This window comes from Neopsephotus bourkii, unplaced genomic scaffold, assembly GCF_033783945.1.
Source record: "Neopsephotus bourkii isolate Nb327-2 ecotype Australia unplaced genomic scaffold, CSIRO-AGI_Nbou_v1 NB_1655, whole genome shotgun sequence".
Taxonomy (NCBI): Eukaryota; Metazoa; Chordata; class Aves; order Psittaciformes; family Psittacidae; genus Neopsephotus; species Neopsephotus bourkii.
Window position 1 is genome coordinate 747,789 of NW_026902129.1, and position 19,428 is coordinate 767,216.

Genomic DNA, 19,428 nt, shown 5'->3' on the forward strand with positions numbered 1-19,428 from the left:
TAGCATAAACAAACGTCATACATTAAAGTTCCCATAATACTGGAGAGGCAAACCGATTTCATTTTAGTCCATAACAGCTCCTGGTTTGATACAGCAGGACTGGGACCTGAATATTAAGTATTTAATAATGCGTAATCAACCACTGTTTTCCTGTAGATACAACATAAGAATGATCTTGTTTTGATGATGCAAGAAAGTTCAGGTTTTTCCAAGGCTGTTGTTCAGTTATGTGAAATTCAATAGTACCAGCTGATAAGAGCTTCCCCTAAAGTCTCTATATTAGGCATAACATAAAGATAACAGGAATTCAACCACTGGTTTCTCTTCACAAAGTGTCCTAGGTCCTCAGACATTTGTGTTCTAATTCGTAGGTCTTAGTGACCACCCAAAACACAAAGGGAACTCAGTCAAAGCTGCTGACTCCTACTTGGTTTTGGCATCAGATTCATGTAAAGCCACAAATACCACCAAGTTTCAACATAAAACCAGAAACTTCCCCAGACCTCCTTGAAAGATTCACAGCTCTGTGATGAATGCAGGCTGGTGTCTGGGAAACCAGGATACCAGATGAGTTTTCTGTGACTTCATGCTCTGCTAGAGACACCCAGAGCCCCACTGTTTAAGACATCAAGTTTCTCCATGGAGTGCTGGAAGGATGCTAGTGTTACCTTGCCCGCACCCACACCCTCATCCCTTAGCAAGCCCTCTCCTGTCCATACTCACGTTTCCTCTGTTGATATAGACTGTGACTTGACCTTCATCTCTGATCTCAGAAAACATAGGTGCTCCGACCAGCAGGTCTGACAACCCGTCAGAGTTCAGATCAACTGCACATAAGGAGGAGCCAAAGTAAGAGCCCATCTGTAACCAAGCCGAGTCACAACAAAGCATTCAGTATCTGCCCACACACAGGAGGAAATCATTTAGGCGTGTTTTCTTGTTTTAATATCAAATGATGACTTGTTGCTTTATCACTCACAAGCACTCCAAAAGAGAAAGCTTAGGGGATAATTCTGGCAGGAACTAAACACTTTACCGTAACAGTGCATCAGCTTGGATGTTTTAACAAAAGAATTAAATTTATACCTTCATACCCTGGGACATGCTTAAGTGAGACACTTAAAGAGCTTTCTTACATGAGCTTTCACTTACCAAATGCTTAAAACCAGGAAGGGGTGAAGTAAGTTTCCCAAACCAAGGCCTGGCAAGTGATTATTCATGCCCAGTGACAGATTTCCTAAAGAGACTTGAAACTGTGTACCACAGATCTTCTGGGGGTGTGTTAAAGAAATAAAGAAAAGAAAAATAGGCTAGGGGTAGGATATCTATGAAAAGGGGCATCTAAAATTACTTCCTGATTGTGGTCTGGCTTCCCCTGCTCTACTTGTACCTGTTTGTGTCAGTCACCTGCAAATAGCAGTACTGGTTGTGGGGTTTGATCGTAGCCTTTCTTCTCATGTACAGGCAGGTGAGTTGACACAGAAAGACTTTCAATAAAAGCTTTTTAGTGGATACACAAAAAACCTAAGTGCCACTTTCAATCTACAGATATTACTGCTTGATAAAACTTAATTGCTTAACTTTAAGAATTCCATTAATTTCATGACTTAATTTTTGAAATATGTTAACATTAAATGCTAACAATCTCTCAACCAGCACTCACATTACAGGGTGAGACCTTATAACCGAGGGACCTTAATAGCTCAGGGGGACCTCATAACAGTCTTCCAATACCTAAAAGGGGTCTACAAGAAACCTACATGGCAAGGGCATGCAGTGAGGGAATGGCTTTAACCTGCCAGAGGAGAGATTGAGATGAGCTCTTAGGCAGAAATTGTTCCCTGTGAGGGTGCTGAGGCGCTGGCACAGGGTGCCCAGAGAAGCTGTGGCTGCCCCATCCCTGGCAGTGTTCAAGGCCAGGCTGGACGGGGCTTGGAGCAACCTGCTCTAGTGGAAGGTGTCCCTGCTCATGGCAGGGGATTGGAACTGGATGAGCTTTAAGGTCTCTCCCAACCCAAACCAGTCTGGGATCCTATGATTATGAATTTCAAAACACATTTAAATGTGAGACCAAAAGCAAGAATGATATTCCATTCTTACTTCATCCACTTCTCCTAAGGTACCACAAGGCATACTCTTTGAGACCAACTACAAACCATAGTCTCAAAATTAAAAGCAACTTCCCAAGAAAATTGGAAATATACTACTTCTGACTTGAAATTGAGAGCTGTTTACACAGTAGGAAAGATTGAGGTTACAGAAATCATTATTTAGGTTAAAAAGAATGAATCACATATCTTGTGTGCTTTTACATTCCTCATTGTGGATCTCAGGCCTTCTACGCCTGATAAATTTAGATGCACCAGCAAGAGCTACCAGGCATGCAGGAGATGGGCAGCAGCGACTCTGTTCTATGAAGTCCGTAAGGTTTAAAAGCTGCTAAATATATATAGTGGGGTGAGATGAGGATAGAGTTTCAGTTTGTAATTCAGATTTCTGTGTTTGTGTGGGTTTAAGGTCAGACCTCAAACATCATTTGATGCCAGTTATTTTGTAGCTTAAGCTCCCTTGTGGGTTTTTTATTTGTTTATTTTTTTAATCCACTTAGGTTTTACAACAGATTTCTCATGGGTAAGGAGAAGAAGATATGAGAAGCATTTCACTATGTATTTAGGCAGTTTGCAGGGAAAGGCTATTATTTACTTGACTGCAACATGGTATGCCTGCAGTGTGGGTGAGTGCACGGTGCTGTGAGAACCTGATGTTTGTTCACATAACATATATAACAAGGCACTGGGTTCTCCTTTTTCTTCTCTGTATTTGATTTCCTAGCTCAGCCTCCAGCAATAAAAAGGAGATGGAAGACACTGGCCTGCTTTAAACTTCTGTTGAACAAGAATGCCAGAACAATGAACTTTCGTACCACTGAGAAGGATGCAGCACTTTGTGGGAGCTTATTTCCAGGCAGGGCTCATTGCTGAGCATGTCTGGTTATATTTCAATTACAAAACAAAGGAAGGGTGATTCAGGACAGCCTTCTTTTTCAAATAAAATTCTCATTTGCATTGTAGAGAATTTGTAAAAGACGGATGCTGGGGGGAAGGAGGAGATGACAGCCTACAAGTATTTGAAGGATGCATCATTTGATTATTCAATTTACATATTACACAATTGAATGAAAAAGGAAAGATTTTGGCTGAGAGCTGCAAACTTCCTGATAGCTCTGTTTGTTAGGCTGAGGAATAGTTCTCTAGGAGCATATCCTTAGGGACATTTAAAAGTCAACAGAAAAAGAAATGAACAGGAAGCAATCACACACAGGAGATGCCTTGGATGAACTGGGAGGTCTTTTCCTTTCAAGATGCCTTCAATTCTGCTAATGCAGAGAAAGATAAATTTTGGAGAGGCCCTAAAACACAAGTGACACCATCCCCCTGCACAGCCTTGCAGTTTTCTTCATTCCAGGCATGGGTTTTGAGACTCTGTTTTGTGGGGAAAAAAATAACAAAACACGCTAACAGTCTCAATTTGATGATCACAGTGTCACAGTATCACAGTATGTTAGAGATTGGAAGGGACCTCAAAAGATCATCTAGTCCAATCCCCCTGCCGGAGCAGGAACACCTAGATAAGGTTACACAGGAACATGTCCAGGCGGGTTTTGAATGTCTCCAAAGAAGGAGATTCCACAACCTCCCTGGGCAGCCTGTTCCAGTGTTCTGTCACCCTCACTGAGAAGAAGTTTCTTCTCAGGTTTAAGTGGAACCTCTTGTGTTCCAGTTTGTACCCATTTCCCCTTGTCCTTTCATTGTTTGCCACTGAGAAGAGCCTGGCTCCATCCTCGTGACACTCCCCCTTTATATATTTATATACACTAATAAGGTCACCCCTCAATCTCCTCTTCTCCAAACTATAGAGACCCAGCTCCCTCAGTCTTTCCTCATAAGGGAGATGCTCCACTCCCTTAATCATCTTAGTTGCCCTGCGCTGGACTCTCTCCAGCAAGTCCCTGTCCTTCTTAAACTGAGGGGCCCAGAACTGGACACAATATTCCAGATGATACAGTTAAACACTTCATATCCGTCTGAGAGTGGCAGGTCTTCCCACAGCCAGAAGCCACCAGTAACCTTTTTCTTCTGTATTTCCAGGAGAACACAGGCAGCTCCAGGTAAGGGGTATCATCTCCTCACAGTGTTATTCCCAAATCTTTTTATTGTTACCTATACGTAGACATGCCGCCCACTTCATTTCCCCTGCAACACATCTCCAGCAAGCTCCCAGTGAAGAGCACAAGTTCTTGCCCCCTCAGACACAACACCGCATGTGGAGGGGGGGCTGGATCTCACTAGCATTCACTAAAATTAATGGTGAGTGCAGCTCATCAAGAGCAAAAGGCAGAACTGATTCATGGTGAGAAGGGGGAAATTGCAACCTCTTGAGGTAATGAAGCTGCTCCTCCATAAAACAGCATAACCCCCCCGGTCACATAGGAAAACAGACTGGGGCTCTTGTATCACACGAAGCTCCAGGCTACCCACATCTCCCAGTAACATCTAAAAGGAAATCTCTGTGTGTAGGCTCACTGAGCATCCCACATCTCAGAAGGTGCTGCCACAGCTGCGCGAGGCTAAACAGAACCACTAGTACAATTTTCATCAAGACATTTGATATCAGCCATGTGGGCATTGAGCAGGCATTGCAGTTATGACTGTGACAGGAGAAAGGGCATACAACTGATCTGCATGGTAGGTTTAGCTCTGCTGGGATGATAAGAAGAAACAGCATTTGCTTGACAACTCTTGAAGCAGTGGAATAAAAACAACGCTGAGATGACCCTGCCATTATTTGTCCCTTCTCTACCTCTTAAAAGAAAACACACATACATAAAAGCTCACCTTTTTTCCTGAAGCCTGAAAAATCTTCACCAGAGAGCCTGATAGTCTGTCTGTTCTGAAAATATAAACCTGGGAAGTGAAAGAAGAAAAAAGTTAACCAATACTAACTATGACGTACATAATGGTGCAGCATTGTTGCTTCCTAAATAATATCTAAATCATTATCATGGCCATTGCTATTGCCAAGATCCAATGTCATGACCATTTTAATGCTCAGTCTTCTTTCAAAAGACAAAACATAGAGGTTCCCATTTTCAATATGCATCACAGGTCTCTTACTGTAAAAAATGCTTGAATATCTTGTCACCTGCATTTTCTGGTGCGCATTTATGTATTTAAAAGCAAGTAGTAAAGGTACTTTTCAACTACCAACAAGTGGCATCTGGAGGCAGCCTGGAAATGGTAAAAGGCTGAGAAGGCAAAACCTGCTTCCCTTCCCTTGTCCAGCCTTCCTTTCTCAAGGACACATGTCTGCACGTACTGCACTGCAGACTTCAGAATGCTTTAGCAAAGGTCAGAGTAGAAATCCCCATCGGACCACCCAAGGCATTTGCACTGTTTCTGTCTGAAACAATCCGTAAATCAGAAAACTATTCAAAACATAGTTCACTCATTACTTGTTTCCACAGGAGAAACTGTTTAATCAGGAACTCCCAGGGATAAAAATATTGATATGAGCTCTATAACAGATCTTGTACCAAGATTTATGGCCTAAAATGTATGGCTTGCAGAAAGGGGCTCCTTTGACAGCAAGGCTGGCTCCGTTAGCCTTTGAGACTCCTCCTGCATTTGACAGCCTCCCTCCTAGCAGGTGCTCACAGTCTGCAGGACAGAGGATCCTTACTTCCAAGGCCACGTGGCAGAGCCAAGCCCTTGACACAGTTGATTATGTGGCAAGCTATTAATAAGTGGCAAGACTGAATTCAAAGCTGTTCTCAGCCAAGAACACAACACAGATTTACTGCAGACAATTGCTCTAGATATAAAGGACTCCCTGGGTGTTTGCAGTGCAGCGTGTTGCCAGGTGTCACAACTCCAAACCTACCCTTAACTAATGACACTCTTGCTTACTTTGGAGAAATGATTCATTCATTAAGAATCTTGGCTTTACCTTCAGTGAAAAGGGTATGACAATGCTAATCACTTTCTATCGGGGAAGTGGAAAGGATTAGCTTATTAGAGAGCAAAGAAAGCACAATAGGACTGCTCAGCATAATGTCCTGTACTCAACACCTCTTACAGTCCCTTTGCCATGCGTTTCCTGCTACTCACATCCCATGGTAAGGGAGGATAACAGGAGCTTTTACAACCAGAGCAGCAGTCTTTTAAACTATAGGAGCAGGTGCTTTCTCATGGACCTCACATTAGCAGCTGGTTCTTTCTCCCTCCTTGTCCAGAAATTAAATCTGTTCCACCAGGAAACAGGTTGGAAGGAAAGTGTGTTGGAACAGTCATAACAGAGCACCTGCGATAAGGAAACCATGTCTTTCCTGTGTACATGTCCACTCAGTAGCAACTGCACTGCTACTATATCCCATATATCCTAGTCATGCCAGATCAGGTAGTGTACCAAGTTCATCCTCTACTTTTACTCTGCTTTCTCCACTTGTGCTACTACCTTCTGGGACACAGTTACTACTAGAAATAACCTGTAAACCAAGGGATAGTGTTCATGGTAGCGGAGACCTCTCACTCCTCATGGTAGTGGAGACACTCCACACCAATTCATGTCCCTCTAGAAAAGAGCCAGAAGGATAAAGATAGAAGGCGGCTGCAGGACCATCTCTGTTCAAGCACATGATGACAGCAGGTCCCCAGAGGTTTGGATTTTGAAGAAAGGAACAAAAGCAGATCCTTTATATCTCTTTTATCCCTCTTCCCACCTTTGTTTCAGAGGTGTATAAGGGTCACAGTGCTCACCCTCGCTGGCTCCCCTGATAGCAGCTGACTACTCATCACAGCAACACCAGGCACACCTAACTCACCAGCCATTTCAGTCTAGCCATTCACTTGCTTATGTCTTTGGGACATAGCACATATATCTGCCTACAGGAAAACCATGGTTTTTTTTCCCTTCTCAAGAGAATATCAATCACCAAGATTTAGAACCACAGCTGGCAGAAACCCAGATTCTAATCCACTAAACTTCAATGTATTATGAAGTTTTAAGAGGGAGAAAAAATCACCTGGAAAATGGCTTTTCATGCTACTTAGAGATGCTACCCTGAAGTAAGTACTGAAATAGTCAAATGTATGAAGAAAACAAGCAGAAGACAAACTCTTTTTTCCAAGTTTTTTTCATTTCCAGGCAAGGTTTAAGTGATACCTATACATTAAAAATCCTAAACAACAGCAGTGTGAAAGAAATGTTTCCTGTGCCTTGTTATAAGTAACTACTGTAAGGACTGGGTGGGAGAAAGAGGGAAGAGAGGGTTGATGACTTCATCAAACCACCTCACCTCTTCTCTGCTTGGTGCTCCAAAACTATGCAAAAATCTCCTGAATTCTGAGACATGTTGGAACTGCACCAAAACTGCTGGTTTTATCCCATTGCATCTGACCACATTAGTGTTTGAGAAAAAGCCGCACCTTTCCGATGCCTCCATCCTGGGGAGCTCCTCCTACAACGTCCGTGCTAGTCGGCTGGGAGAAATGACCTGCTGTCACTGCATATCCTGAGAGAGGAGATGGGGTGGGAAAGGAGGGACAAGATAAATAAGTAAATAACCATGAAAGAGAAGAGCCTGACAAACAGGTCAGCCATCTGGATCACCGCTCCTCCTGGGCTGCACACCGTTAGCGTTCAACAACATTCTGCTCAGGATGTGACAATATTCTGCTCAAAAGCTCACAGCAGTGGGAATCATAGAATCAATGAGGTTGGAAAACACCTTTACGACTATCAAGTCCAACCATTCCCCAGCACTGCCAAGGCCACCACTAACCCGCGTCACTGAGGGCCCCATCTACACGGTGTGTGAACACTTGCAGGGACAGTGACTCCACCACTGCCCTGGGCAGCCTGTTCCAATGCCTGAGCACCCTTTCAGAGAAGACATTGTTCCCAATATCCGGTCTAAACCTCCCCTGCTGCAGCTTGAGGCTGTTTCCTCTTGTATTACCACTTGTTACTTGGGAGCAGAGAGCAGCCCCCTCCTGGCTCCATCCTCCTGCCAGGCAGTTGTAGAGAGTTGTATGAAGTGACAGTACGTCCCCCAGTACCCTTCTGAAAGCTTAGAGAAGAAAGGGGTGTTTGGAGCTGGGTGAGGGACACACGATGCAGGTACAGGGAACAGTTTGGTAACTGTGAGTCCAGAAAAGGAAGCAATAAGACTGGAACAGGCACAAACACAGCAAAGAAACCACATCAGTACAGAGAAAGTATCACATCAAAGAGCAACAGTCTCACATTGATCGTACAGAAGTGTCCTCCTTTGGGTAAAATCACTGCTCAGGAAGGCTTGGAAAATTACATGCTTTTTTGGTCGGGGGAGGCGAGCGAAGGACAGTGGGCAAAGAGGTCAGAGATGTTAATGGCTTAAAGAGATTTTTGTTTAGGTAAGAAGAAAAATGGGAGGATAGATCAAAGAAAAAAAGAGTGCATTTGAAAGAAGCAGATCAAAGATTCGGTCTTATTTGATATATTAAAATGATCTATAATAACTAAAGATGGGTAAAGCACTTTCCTTCTAAGGCTGTCTTGTACTTGCCTTGCTCATCTCCTGTAAATTATGAGGCCCTTGTCTACATGGTAACACTATAATTCAGATCTATCAGTGGCAAAACCTATTTATGTCCTCAGATATGTATATATATACTCCCATTTAGCTATCACCAAACAGTATCTTCCAAGTGGTATTTTTTTTTAAAGACTAAAGGTTAATGGGAAAATGAGAGGTCAGAGTGAGTCTTCAGTCAAACAACAGCAAACTACTGACTGCTGGAAAAGCTTTCTAGGTCTCAAGAGTCTTAGTCACTGGGGATTAAGTGGAAGCTTTTAAATGAAATGCTTTAGGACATCAGCTGATTTTAGAGCAAGAAAAACCAAGCAAGTTAAAGATGTACTCAAATCTATAGCCAATCTTTTCACAATCTTCTGTTGCCAATGACTCACTTCTGTGGTGCTATTTATGTTGAAATAAATTTGTATCTGCAACATACATTCTGTAACTGTGTCTTGTACCCATTTTAAAGTCTGGTGTAAGCAGACACAGCCTAACCACTGACAATTTGTCCATCACAGGGCAAAGGCAGGAATGTAGGAGGCCTACTACGACCCAAGTTGCTTTTCAGTTGAAACGCACTTTTAGTATCCACTTTACAGCAACAAAGCCCTGAAATCTGTTGTTTGACTGAGCCATTCTCACAGTGAGCACCAGAGAGCTGCTTACCGAGGTATGTGTACCGCCTGCCTATCATGGCATCGTCGTTTAGCTTGTAATATGTGTTGTCAGTGAGATTCAGTACTTTGACAGTTCCTGTCCAATAATAAGATCCCGGTGCACCCATGATGACCAGCTCCTACAACAGGAAAAACAGAAAGGTGTGGGGGAAACGATAGGGAAATACATACTTAATGGTCAAAACTGGACAAAATTTCATGTTTTACACAGTAATGGAGAAGGGATGGGATATTAACTTAAAACACCAATTGCAGGACCATCTATAACGATCTCCATTCTGTGTGTATCCTTTCCAAACACAGAGGTCACAGCACACACCCTAGAGACACATGGTCTCCCCTTTTATGGTCCACTTATGCTCAGCTGCCCTGCCGCTTCAGTAGGCCTTTCTCAGCCTTACCAACCATCAAACTCATCCCTGATAACACAGTCCTCCCAAAAATCTCTCTCCACCTGCTGCCTTTCCCAACCATTCTCCAGAAGACCTGAAGACTCTCACCACGAGACAGAAGTGCCCTAGCCCACCCAGAGCCACCATTCAGCTATAGACCATGCCCTGATGCTGGCTGACAAGCTACACTAACCAGTCATGAAGGATGTAGCACACAGGATTTTGATTTTACAACTGTGAAGCTAAAGGCCTGCCATGCACTCAATGAACAGGGTGTCTCTTACGTGATGGCTGGTACATTTTGCCTTGCTCTGTCATTAGATATGCTCCGCTTTTCAAGAGACAACCTGGCTATAGTTCATTAGGATCACCCAGCCTGATTCAGGATTTCAAAAGACTGGAAATCTGGCAAAGCTTGACCCAGTATCCAAAGCGAAATGCTCACGAGTAATGCTTTTGAAGCAAAACTCAAGGTACACTTACATGCAAGATTGAGAAAACGTTGCCCCAAAGCATCCAGCATCCTTGCAGGAAAACTGTACTCCTAGATGTGGTTTTAATTACCTTCAGCAAGGGAGCAAATTAAGCCTGGGGAGCATTAAGCCTAGGTAAGTTCTCCACCCCTGGAGGAGACATGAGGACAGCTGCTTTGCCTCACATCTCTATTCAATGCAAGGCCATGAGTGGACTCCATCCTTGTGGGAAAATGTTCCCATGGTTGGGATCCCTTTGGGCGACCAGTTCCAGTCAGGGGGAGGTGTTAAATGAGGGATTTTCCTAATAAGACTATTATTAGGAATAATAAGGACAGGACTGAAAACCCAACCCAGGAGCAGAATGTGCTTGGCAACAGCTTTCTAACTTGGGAGGGGCCGTGCCCTCGAGGTCAAGGGATCATTTGCCAGCAGGAACAACTACCATCAGCAGTGCTGAATATACGGTAGGGGCTTGCCTGCTTGACCCAAAAAGCCATTTATCTGCATTTCCTGCCCAGTGAGCTGCCATTAGGTTGAAGCCATGAAAGGTCAAAGATATCTTTTGAACCAGGGTAGCAAAGGAGGATTTAAAGCATGGGAACAGAAACAGGCTGGAAAGAGCAGACAAGCCAGGAAACAGCTGCTGCTGTCTCAGTATCCAGTTATCAGACAGGGCCACTCTGGCAACACTGCCTGCCATCCCACTTTACTTGGAAATCACTTTCTGCCATTTCAGAGAGCACACTTGTATTCTGCTTGTATCAGCCTGGACAATGAGTTCTGCAGACCTGTACATATATAAGAAGGGGTAGGTATATACTTGACAAGACAGCAACAAAACACAAAAATAAAACCCCAACCCTAAAACATTACAAAAAGACATCAATACATACATAAGGGAACAAATGCACCCTTGACACAACTAAAACATTGCTGATATACTTTCCTGGACAGTAGTTTATGGTCCACTATCTAGAACAGCTCTGGAGCATATATTTTACCATTTTAATTCTTCTCCACCTTTTTGCAATAAAGAACTGAAGCAGAAGTGGGGGGAAAAAAAGCTTATCTTATGAATGTATATGTAAGCACATATATATAGATACATATACCCACACACACCAACAAAGCCATGTAAGGAGAACTGGTTTACATCATCATTTAAACAGTTAATATTAGGCACAGAAATATCTCTATGCAAGCTTTGGGATGTACCCAACAAAAATATTCCCTGAAGACATTTCTCAGCATCAATTAATTCACTTTGGTCCGCAGACCTTGAATCCCCAATAGACCTATGTCTGAGCCACTGGGCAAGCACGGTGCAAGATGCAGGTACCTGGGAGGCTGGATGATGCAGGAGAGTGCTGGCTGGAAGGGATTATGCTCAGCGCTCAGCCCTCTGTCCAAGCCATGCCTGGAGCTGCCCTCCTGGATCATGCAGCAGAAGAGCTACTCACCAACCCCATCCCTTCCATGCATTCACCCCTGCTCACCTCTGTGAAGAAGCCTGCAATCCCTGCCTGGCATGAGCCGTGCTCCTCCCCGTACTTCTTCTTGTACTCTGGATGAAGAAGGGAAGAAATAAACCATGGTCATCCCCAGCACAGCACACATTCTCCACCCAAGCAGTCTGAATCGCTAAGTGCACAGCCTGGGGAGACACCAGCACGCAAGGCTCCTGCGTTTTACCAATGGATCTGCCACCAGTGTGCACCATGGCAGCATCCTCACCCACAGAACAGGGCAAACCAAGGGGCCTGAAACTGGGGGCACAGACAGGGAGACACTAAATAAGCAGTATCAGAGCAGTATGATAGATGCAGCATCACCCCAGTAAAGGTGCCTCTGGTAACCAGATGAGCACAGCTGGGAAGGGAGGAATAAAAGGAGATGCACATGCCTGTGTGCTACTGACCCAGACAACAGACTTATCTGAGGGTTGCTGGGGTCTGCTGCTTTTCAGGGCCATCTGCTCAGAGCTCCCAGCTCCCAGGGGACCCAATCAGCATAGTTTCTGTTTCTGTATTTTATGTAGCAAATGTTTCAAACCTGAGGAATTTTCTTTTTGCAGAAGAGATTAAAAAAAAAATTTATAGAAATCCATGGTGGGGGAATCATTTTCCGCCTGCCTTTAATCCAAACATTTTCCATTTAGGAACATTTGAAACTTCCAGCCAGATCAGAACTTTCACAGGTTTTTTTTTTTTCCCCAGAGCATTATTTCCACATATTTACCATACTAATGAGTGCCAAGCCTCAGCACATTGCTACTTCCTATATATTGCATCCATTCCAAAACCATCCACCATATAGCCTGGTAATTGTGGATTTTATTTATTTTCTGTTAAGTAAGCACCATTAACTCATTGCTAAATGCTAAAGAAAATCTAATGAAATCAATGAGCAAATTACCTATTTGGAACCAAGCAAGTTCTTTTTCAGCTGCACTTTATTGAAGATCAAAAGGAATCAATCATAAACTGCTGCCTTAGCACAGATATGTTACACATAAACACACACACCCCATTCCCCCTTTATATATTATATATAGTCTCTTCCTACCATCATAAAGATGCTCAGATTTTAAGGAATTTGCTGAGGTCATACCAGTTGGACAGGGAGAGGTTTAATTGGAGAGACCACACACAACAGTGACTTGATCCACAAGTTACAGCCCGAATGCCTGACGCCCTTGGCTGAGGCAGGCTCCTGCCAAAGCAGATGCGTGTCCCAGCAGACCAGGAGGGCCAGAAGCACACTTGACATTCCTCGTGGGAATGCACAACAGTTCCAGTGAGAAATGAAGCCTATATTTGCTCACAGCTACTCAGAAAGTGCTGGGGCTCTGAATTGCCAGCTCTCCATGTACAGTCTCTCACAGAGCCAGGCACTCCTCACCTGGGAAAAAAGTATTTGTTTATTGATACGAACGCTTTTCATGCAGGGAGATGAGGAGATGAGGTTTCTCCCTCTGGCATTTCCTGCAAAATAATGCCATGCACATCCTGAAGGCATTGCCTTCGCTCTAGCTGGATTCCCACCCTTGCACAGGACAAAATGCCCCGACTTCCATATCCATCCCATTCACGTGCTTTCACTTCAAGCCAAGGATTTTCCTTTACACAATGTTCTGAAGCGTGGACAGACCTTGCTTATTCACAGTCGTGCTCTTGACCTTACTGTAATTCAAAGCAAAATGCCACTAGTCCCATGGAGGTCTTGAAGCATCCTTCTGCCTTACCTGCTAAAATAGGCAGGAGGTTTTTGTAATGACACAGCTCAAGGCTTTAAAGACTTCCTTCTTAAATCCCACTTCGCAGGATATACTAAAGGGGCTCAGGCTGATGAACAGGGAGCCTGAAAACCACCCAAGGGACATAAGGAGAGAAGACTTCTTACACACCCACTTCTTTGGAGAGCAAGCCTCGATGGCTCATTGTGTCAGGCCCATAACCACCCACGGCAAGTGTGCCTCGCTGACAATTTGATGGATTTAAAATGTTGTATTTCCCTATAAAATTGTATTACATTTAGGTCATGGTTTCTTTAAGAAACCCCTTCAAAAAAAACAGATGGCTCAATTTGCTTTATAATGAAAAATTGCCATAGGATATTTAACTTGCACAACAAAAGATCTGGATCTTTCAGCAACATGTAAAAGGGTCAAACATGATATCAGCTTTTAAACTAAGAGAGGGGAGATTCAGGCTGGATGAGAGGAAATAAACTGTGTACAATGAGGGTGGTAAAACAGTGGCACAGGTTGCACAGAGAGGTGATGGATGTGCCATCCCTGGAGGCATTCAGTGCCAGGCTGGATATGGTTCTAGGCAACTTCATCTAGCTGTAGACGTTGCTACTCAGAGGGGTTGGACTAGATGAGCTTTGAAGGTCCTGTCCAACCCAAACTATTCTATTGTTCTACGATTTCCCAGCTTGAATGTCTCCAAACCATCTGCCCACCTAACTTCAGCCACCTGAGAGGCCCCATCCACATAGGCATGCGGGTGCAAGTGATCACTTAAGCTCACCCCTGAATTTGGCTGCAAAGAAAAACCAAAGGCATGCAAAGCCATCGGACAGCAGAAGGAATGGCAGCTGTTTCAGCAATACAAGGTAGTCACAGAACAGTGGTAGATGGATCTGTAGCTTCATGTGCGTGCGTTCAAACATACAAAATTGCTTCATTTCTTAGGATAAACACAGGATTTTCTTCTGATAAAACAACACATGCACAAAAATGAAACCACTTCTCCAGACAAGTTATTGAATTCACTGCATGTTTTATTATAGTACAAATTTTGCCTCCTGTAAAACCAAAAAAACAGGGAGACCAATTCAGATTGACAAGTAACCTGAACCAAAAATCCCAACATCAGAGCACAACACAGCTGATATTCATCAGCAATATATGTATTAGAAAAGAAACATATACATTTTTGTTTTCATTGTCAGGGCAATGAAAAAAAGCAATTACTCTTCAGATGAACCAAATTATTAACTGCAATGCATAAGAAATAGGAAAGATTTGGTGGTTTAAATGTATATTGTAACATAAGCATGCTAAGGCACATGAAAACCAACAAGGTGCTTGGTGACAGCCAGCATGGCTTCACTAAGGGGAAATCCTGCCTGACCAATATGGTGGCCTTCTATGATGGGGCTACAGAACTGATGGACAGTGGTAAAGCAGCTGATGTCATCTACCTGGACTTGTGTAAAGCATTTGACACTGTCCCACACGACATTCTTGTCTCTAAATTGGAGAGACATCAATTTGATGGATGGACCACTCGGTGGATAAAGAACTGGCTGGATGGCCTCATGCAAAGAGTTCTGGTCAATGGCTCAATGTCCAGCTGGAGACCAGTTACGAGTGGTGTCCCTCAGGGATCAGTGTTGGGACCGGTCTTGTTTAACATCTTCATCGCTGACATGGACAGTGGGATTGAGTGCGCCCTCAGCAAGTCTGCCGATGACACCAAGCTGTGTGGTTCAGTTGGTACGCTGGAGGGAAGGAATGCCATCCAGAGGGACCTTGACAGGCTTGTGAGGTGGGCTGATGCCAACCTCATGAAGTTTAACCATGCCAAGTGCAAGGTCCTACACCTGGGTTGGAGGAATCCCAGGCACAGCTACAGACAGGGCAGAGAAGAGATTCAGAGCAGCCCTGCGGAGAAGGACTTGGGGGTGCTGGTGATGAGAAAATGAACATGAGCCAGCAGTGTGCGCTTGCAGCCCAGAAAGCCAACCGTATCCTGGGCTGCATCAAAAGGAGCGTGACCAGCAGGTCGAAGGAGGTGATCTTGCCCCTTTATTCTGCTCTTGTGAGACCTCACCTGGAGTATTGTGTACAGTTCTGGTGTCCTTAACATAAAAAGGACATGGATCTGTTGGAACAAGTCCAGAGGAGGGCCACGAGAATGATCAGGGGACTGGAGCACCTCCCATATGAAGACAGGCTGAGAAAGTTGGGGCTGTTCAGCCTGGAGAAGAGAAGGCTGTGTGGAGACCTCATAGCAGTCTTCCAGTATCGGAAGGGGTGCTGGAGAGGGACTCTTCATTAGGGACTGTAGTGATAGGACAAGGGGTAACGGGTTAAAACTTAAACAGGGGAAGTTTAGATTGGATATAAGGAGGAAATTCTTTCCTGTAAGGATGGGGAAGCACTAGAATGGGCTGCCCAAGGAGGTTGTAAATGCTCCATCCCTGGCGGTGATCAAGACCAGGTTGGACGAAGCCTTGGGTGATATGGTTTAGAGCGAGGTGTCCCTGCCCATGGCAGGGGGGTTTGAACTGGGTGATCTTAAGGTCCTTTCCAACCCTCACTATTCTATGATTCTATAAACTGAGTTGGCATGTCCACTGCAGCTCATACTTTGACTGACAGTGTTCATAGCTTTATATGATGTTTGGTGGGTTTTGAGTCACTTACATTGCCACTGCTATGTGCTCAAACTAATGGCCCTACATTTCACTTAAATAACCAGTTGTGCTTTGGTTGTAGCAGCAGACAAATGGGATTGCAGCATTTCAAGTAAATGCAAAGTCCAGATATAATCAGTGCTTCTCTGAACTGAAGGAAAGTCATCGAAACTTTTTGACTTGAATAAATATGTGGCAATATTTCTCACGAAAAATAAACAGATCTTGCGGAAGAAGAAGAAATGAATTCTCTACAGTGGCTCAGCATGACACACAGCAACAACACAAAACAATGACCATCCTTCTTCCCCACAAGTATCAAGACCCATCCCACCATGATGGGGTCTGAGAACTCCACATAAACTGATTAACCTCTTTTCCTAACACCTCTGAGAAAAAAAGAAAACCAGCTTTAGTGGCATTTTGCAAGACAAAACAGAAGCACAGAGTCCCAAACACCCTAGACACTGAGGCTATTTGAGGATTTAAAGCTCCATTGGCACAGAGCAGGTATCAGCACCACATTTTGGTGGGGGGAACCAAACAGACACATTCCTCCCTATGGTGCCAGCAGCTCAGTCCAGACAGACACAGGGCTCCTGGATTCCAGCATAATCCTTTCAGCACTAAAGCACCCCTCCTTGTCAGCCCACCTGACTTCCACCTGCAGCAATGTACCCCTTGCTCCTAACCCAAGCAGGGCTCCTTGTCACCCATGCATCCATGATCACAGCCCAGAGCAGCCACCATTGTGGATGGTCACATCCCAGCATCACACTTCTGCCCCTCCCTAGAGCTGGTCTGCCTCTCCCAAGCAGCAGATGAGCTCAAAAGGCATACAAACCAAGACTGCTTCTACTTCCCCTCCACTTTGATGCACAGCAGTGACATCCACCACTTAAACAACACTGTCATCCATCCATCAATGATCAACCAACAGGATGTTGTGCAATTACTGTGCCAGCTCACAGCTTTTGCACACCTGACTAGCAACATTTGCATGAGGTTTAGATATTGCGTGCAGCGGATTCTGTCGTTTCTGCATAGCCCCAGGCAATAACCGCTGTCATGAACAGAGCCTTTGTTTCTACACTCCTTTACTGTTGTTCCTTGTCTGCTGCAGACTGCTGCGCATCCCCAATTACACAGACCGCAAGCCACTAAACTAACTGCTGTGGCGACAGCCGATAGCAAAGCAGTAAGATGAGGCTGAGTCTGGAAGAGGTGGTTGCCTCCTTGACTTTGAAGATGTGCCATGAATAAACACAGAAAGCAAGAAAGAGAGGAAAAAGATGTTAGCGGTTTGCAGCCATGATGATCTCGGGTTATAAGAGAAGGGAGGCTGAGGAAGAAGTAATTGGATAAAACAATATACAAAACAAAAAGGATAAGCTGTGATGTGTGATGATTCTTGAGGCAAATGCTCCTCAACAACTTCTCTGAGCAAACCTCTCAAACTCTCTAAGCAAACTTCAATGACATAACATAGCATAAGCTCCAGAGCGCAATAAAACCCTGCATCTACCATCTTCACAGAGGGAAGCAAAATTGGACAGTTACAGTAAACTGTCATCTGCACTGGAAGCCTCTTCCTTCCTATCTTACAGTGTTTCACTACTCTAGGAAGAAACAGTCATAATCTTTCTGACCTAGCACTGTGGTATTGGGTTTGCACCACAAAGCAGGGATGTTTTGATGGCTCCCATAAAACCAAATGTGGTCTGGACACCATGGGAAAACTCGCTTTGTCCCTTTGGAAGCAAGGCATGCGAGTATGTGCTGTTCCACTTATTTACTAACCAATGGGTCCATCAGTCTTCCCCACCTTCACCACCAACTTCTACCACAGAGGAGGAGGAAAGCATCCCAGCTCTCCTCATCAGCTGGGCTGTTTCTCACAGTAGATGCACCCACCCTTCTTTGCAAACAGAATACAACAAGTGAATGAAGAGGCAGCTCCCTTTTATTTTGGAAGGCCATTAAAACTACAGGAAAAATAACCAAGTGAAAGCACAGCCTGGAAGACTCTGGCTCCATATGCCAGCTATACCACAAAGGTCATCCAGATCGTATAAACCAGATTAGTTCCTACTCAGAGAGATTGTGTTAAAGTATTAGGCTTGCTGCTGTTCTCATTAGCTCTCAGCTGCTTCCAGACTTCTGTCAGCCCTTTTAGGGAAGCTGGACAAGAATAAGATGGATTGAGACTATGTTGTTGCACCACTACCATCCAGTCAGGAAATTTCCATTTCCTCCTTCGCCTTTTAATTATTAAGCCTGCTTTATGTGTAGAGAAAACATACTGTGTGCATTAAGTACGTCTGCCCCAAAGTCAGACTCCTCTCCCTTGCTGGCAGAACACTGCTGTTATATAAACGAATAAACCCACCCCAAGGTGCACACACATACACAGAGATGGATGAAGACTGATGTGCGCTCAACTGGCCTGCACCCTTCACCAGTATGGAGAGCCAGCTCTGGCTGTGGATCATGTGGACCAGCAGTTACACCAGCCTCTCACAGGGCTTATCACCTTAGCTGTGAAGGAAAACAGTTACAAGGATGACTGCAAGCTTATTCCACAGCAAGCCTCAAAGAATCCCTCTGCGTGACACAGCACGGTTTTCTCTCTCTTTGGGCTTGTGTTACTGAAACCTAAAAGAAACAGGAGTAAACAAATGCAGCCACCCCTCGTGATACTTTGTGATTTCATGTCTGATGGGGGGGGGCAGACAATCAGTCCCAAACCTCCCACTTTCACTCTAGCATGGAGTGAAATTAAGCCAACATCGCACTGCACCAGCACTGCCAACTTTCCACTGGCTGCTCTGCGTGTTCTGGGCCCACACATTTCTATTTTCTAGCAATTCCTGGCAAATATCCTGTCAGATTAGCAGCACTTTTACTCTGAAGACATGACGCACTCTAAAACACAAGCGGTTCATCTCTTCCAGAAACCACCTCCGGCCGCAGCCTCAGGCGAGATGCTTTTAAGGTGGTGCAAGAGCAGTGGCACAGGCTCAGAGAGAGCCCCAAGCACCATCCTCGGGCGTGTGTGTTGACCATAAAGTATTCTGCCGCAGGTGAGATACAAAATCCCTTATGTTACAAATAATGACTGATTTCAGGGCTGGGAAACGTGCAGCCCTGAAGCTGTGTGCCACCTCCAGGAGCTGTGAGGGCTTGTTGTAGCAAGTCCCAGGGTAAAGCCTGGAGCAGCCAGCTCAGGAGAAAAAGGGGGTATGGAGCAGACCCAGTTCTGCACTGGGACATGACTGCTCACCAGCAGCAGAGAAACTTGCTGGGACATCCTTATCCCTCTCCCACTTATTAAT

At 44.5% G+C, this 19,428-nt stretch overlaps 1 protein-coding gene across 1 annotated transcript in view; it reads right to left on the minus strand.

Annotated features, from left to right (window-relative positions):
* The window catches only part of ITGA9 (integrin subunit alpha 9), a 214,367-nt gene that overhangs the window by 177,658 nt on the left and 17,281 nt on the right, over positions 1-19,428 (minus strand). The window contains exons 5-9 of the mRNA XM_061375024.1: positions 11,662-11,729; positions 9,287-9,416; positions 7,485-7,570; positions 4,896-4,964; positions 724-861 (exon numbers count right to left, since the gene is read on the minus strand). Coding sequence (XP_061231008.1) covers positions 724-861; positions 4,896-4,964; positions 7,485-7,570; positions 9,287-9,416; positions 11,662-11,729 — 491 coding nt within the window. The remainder of the gene's footprint in view (positions 1-723; positions 862-4,895; positions 4,965-7,484; positions 7,571-9,286; positions 9,417-11,661; positions 11,730-19,428) is intronic.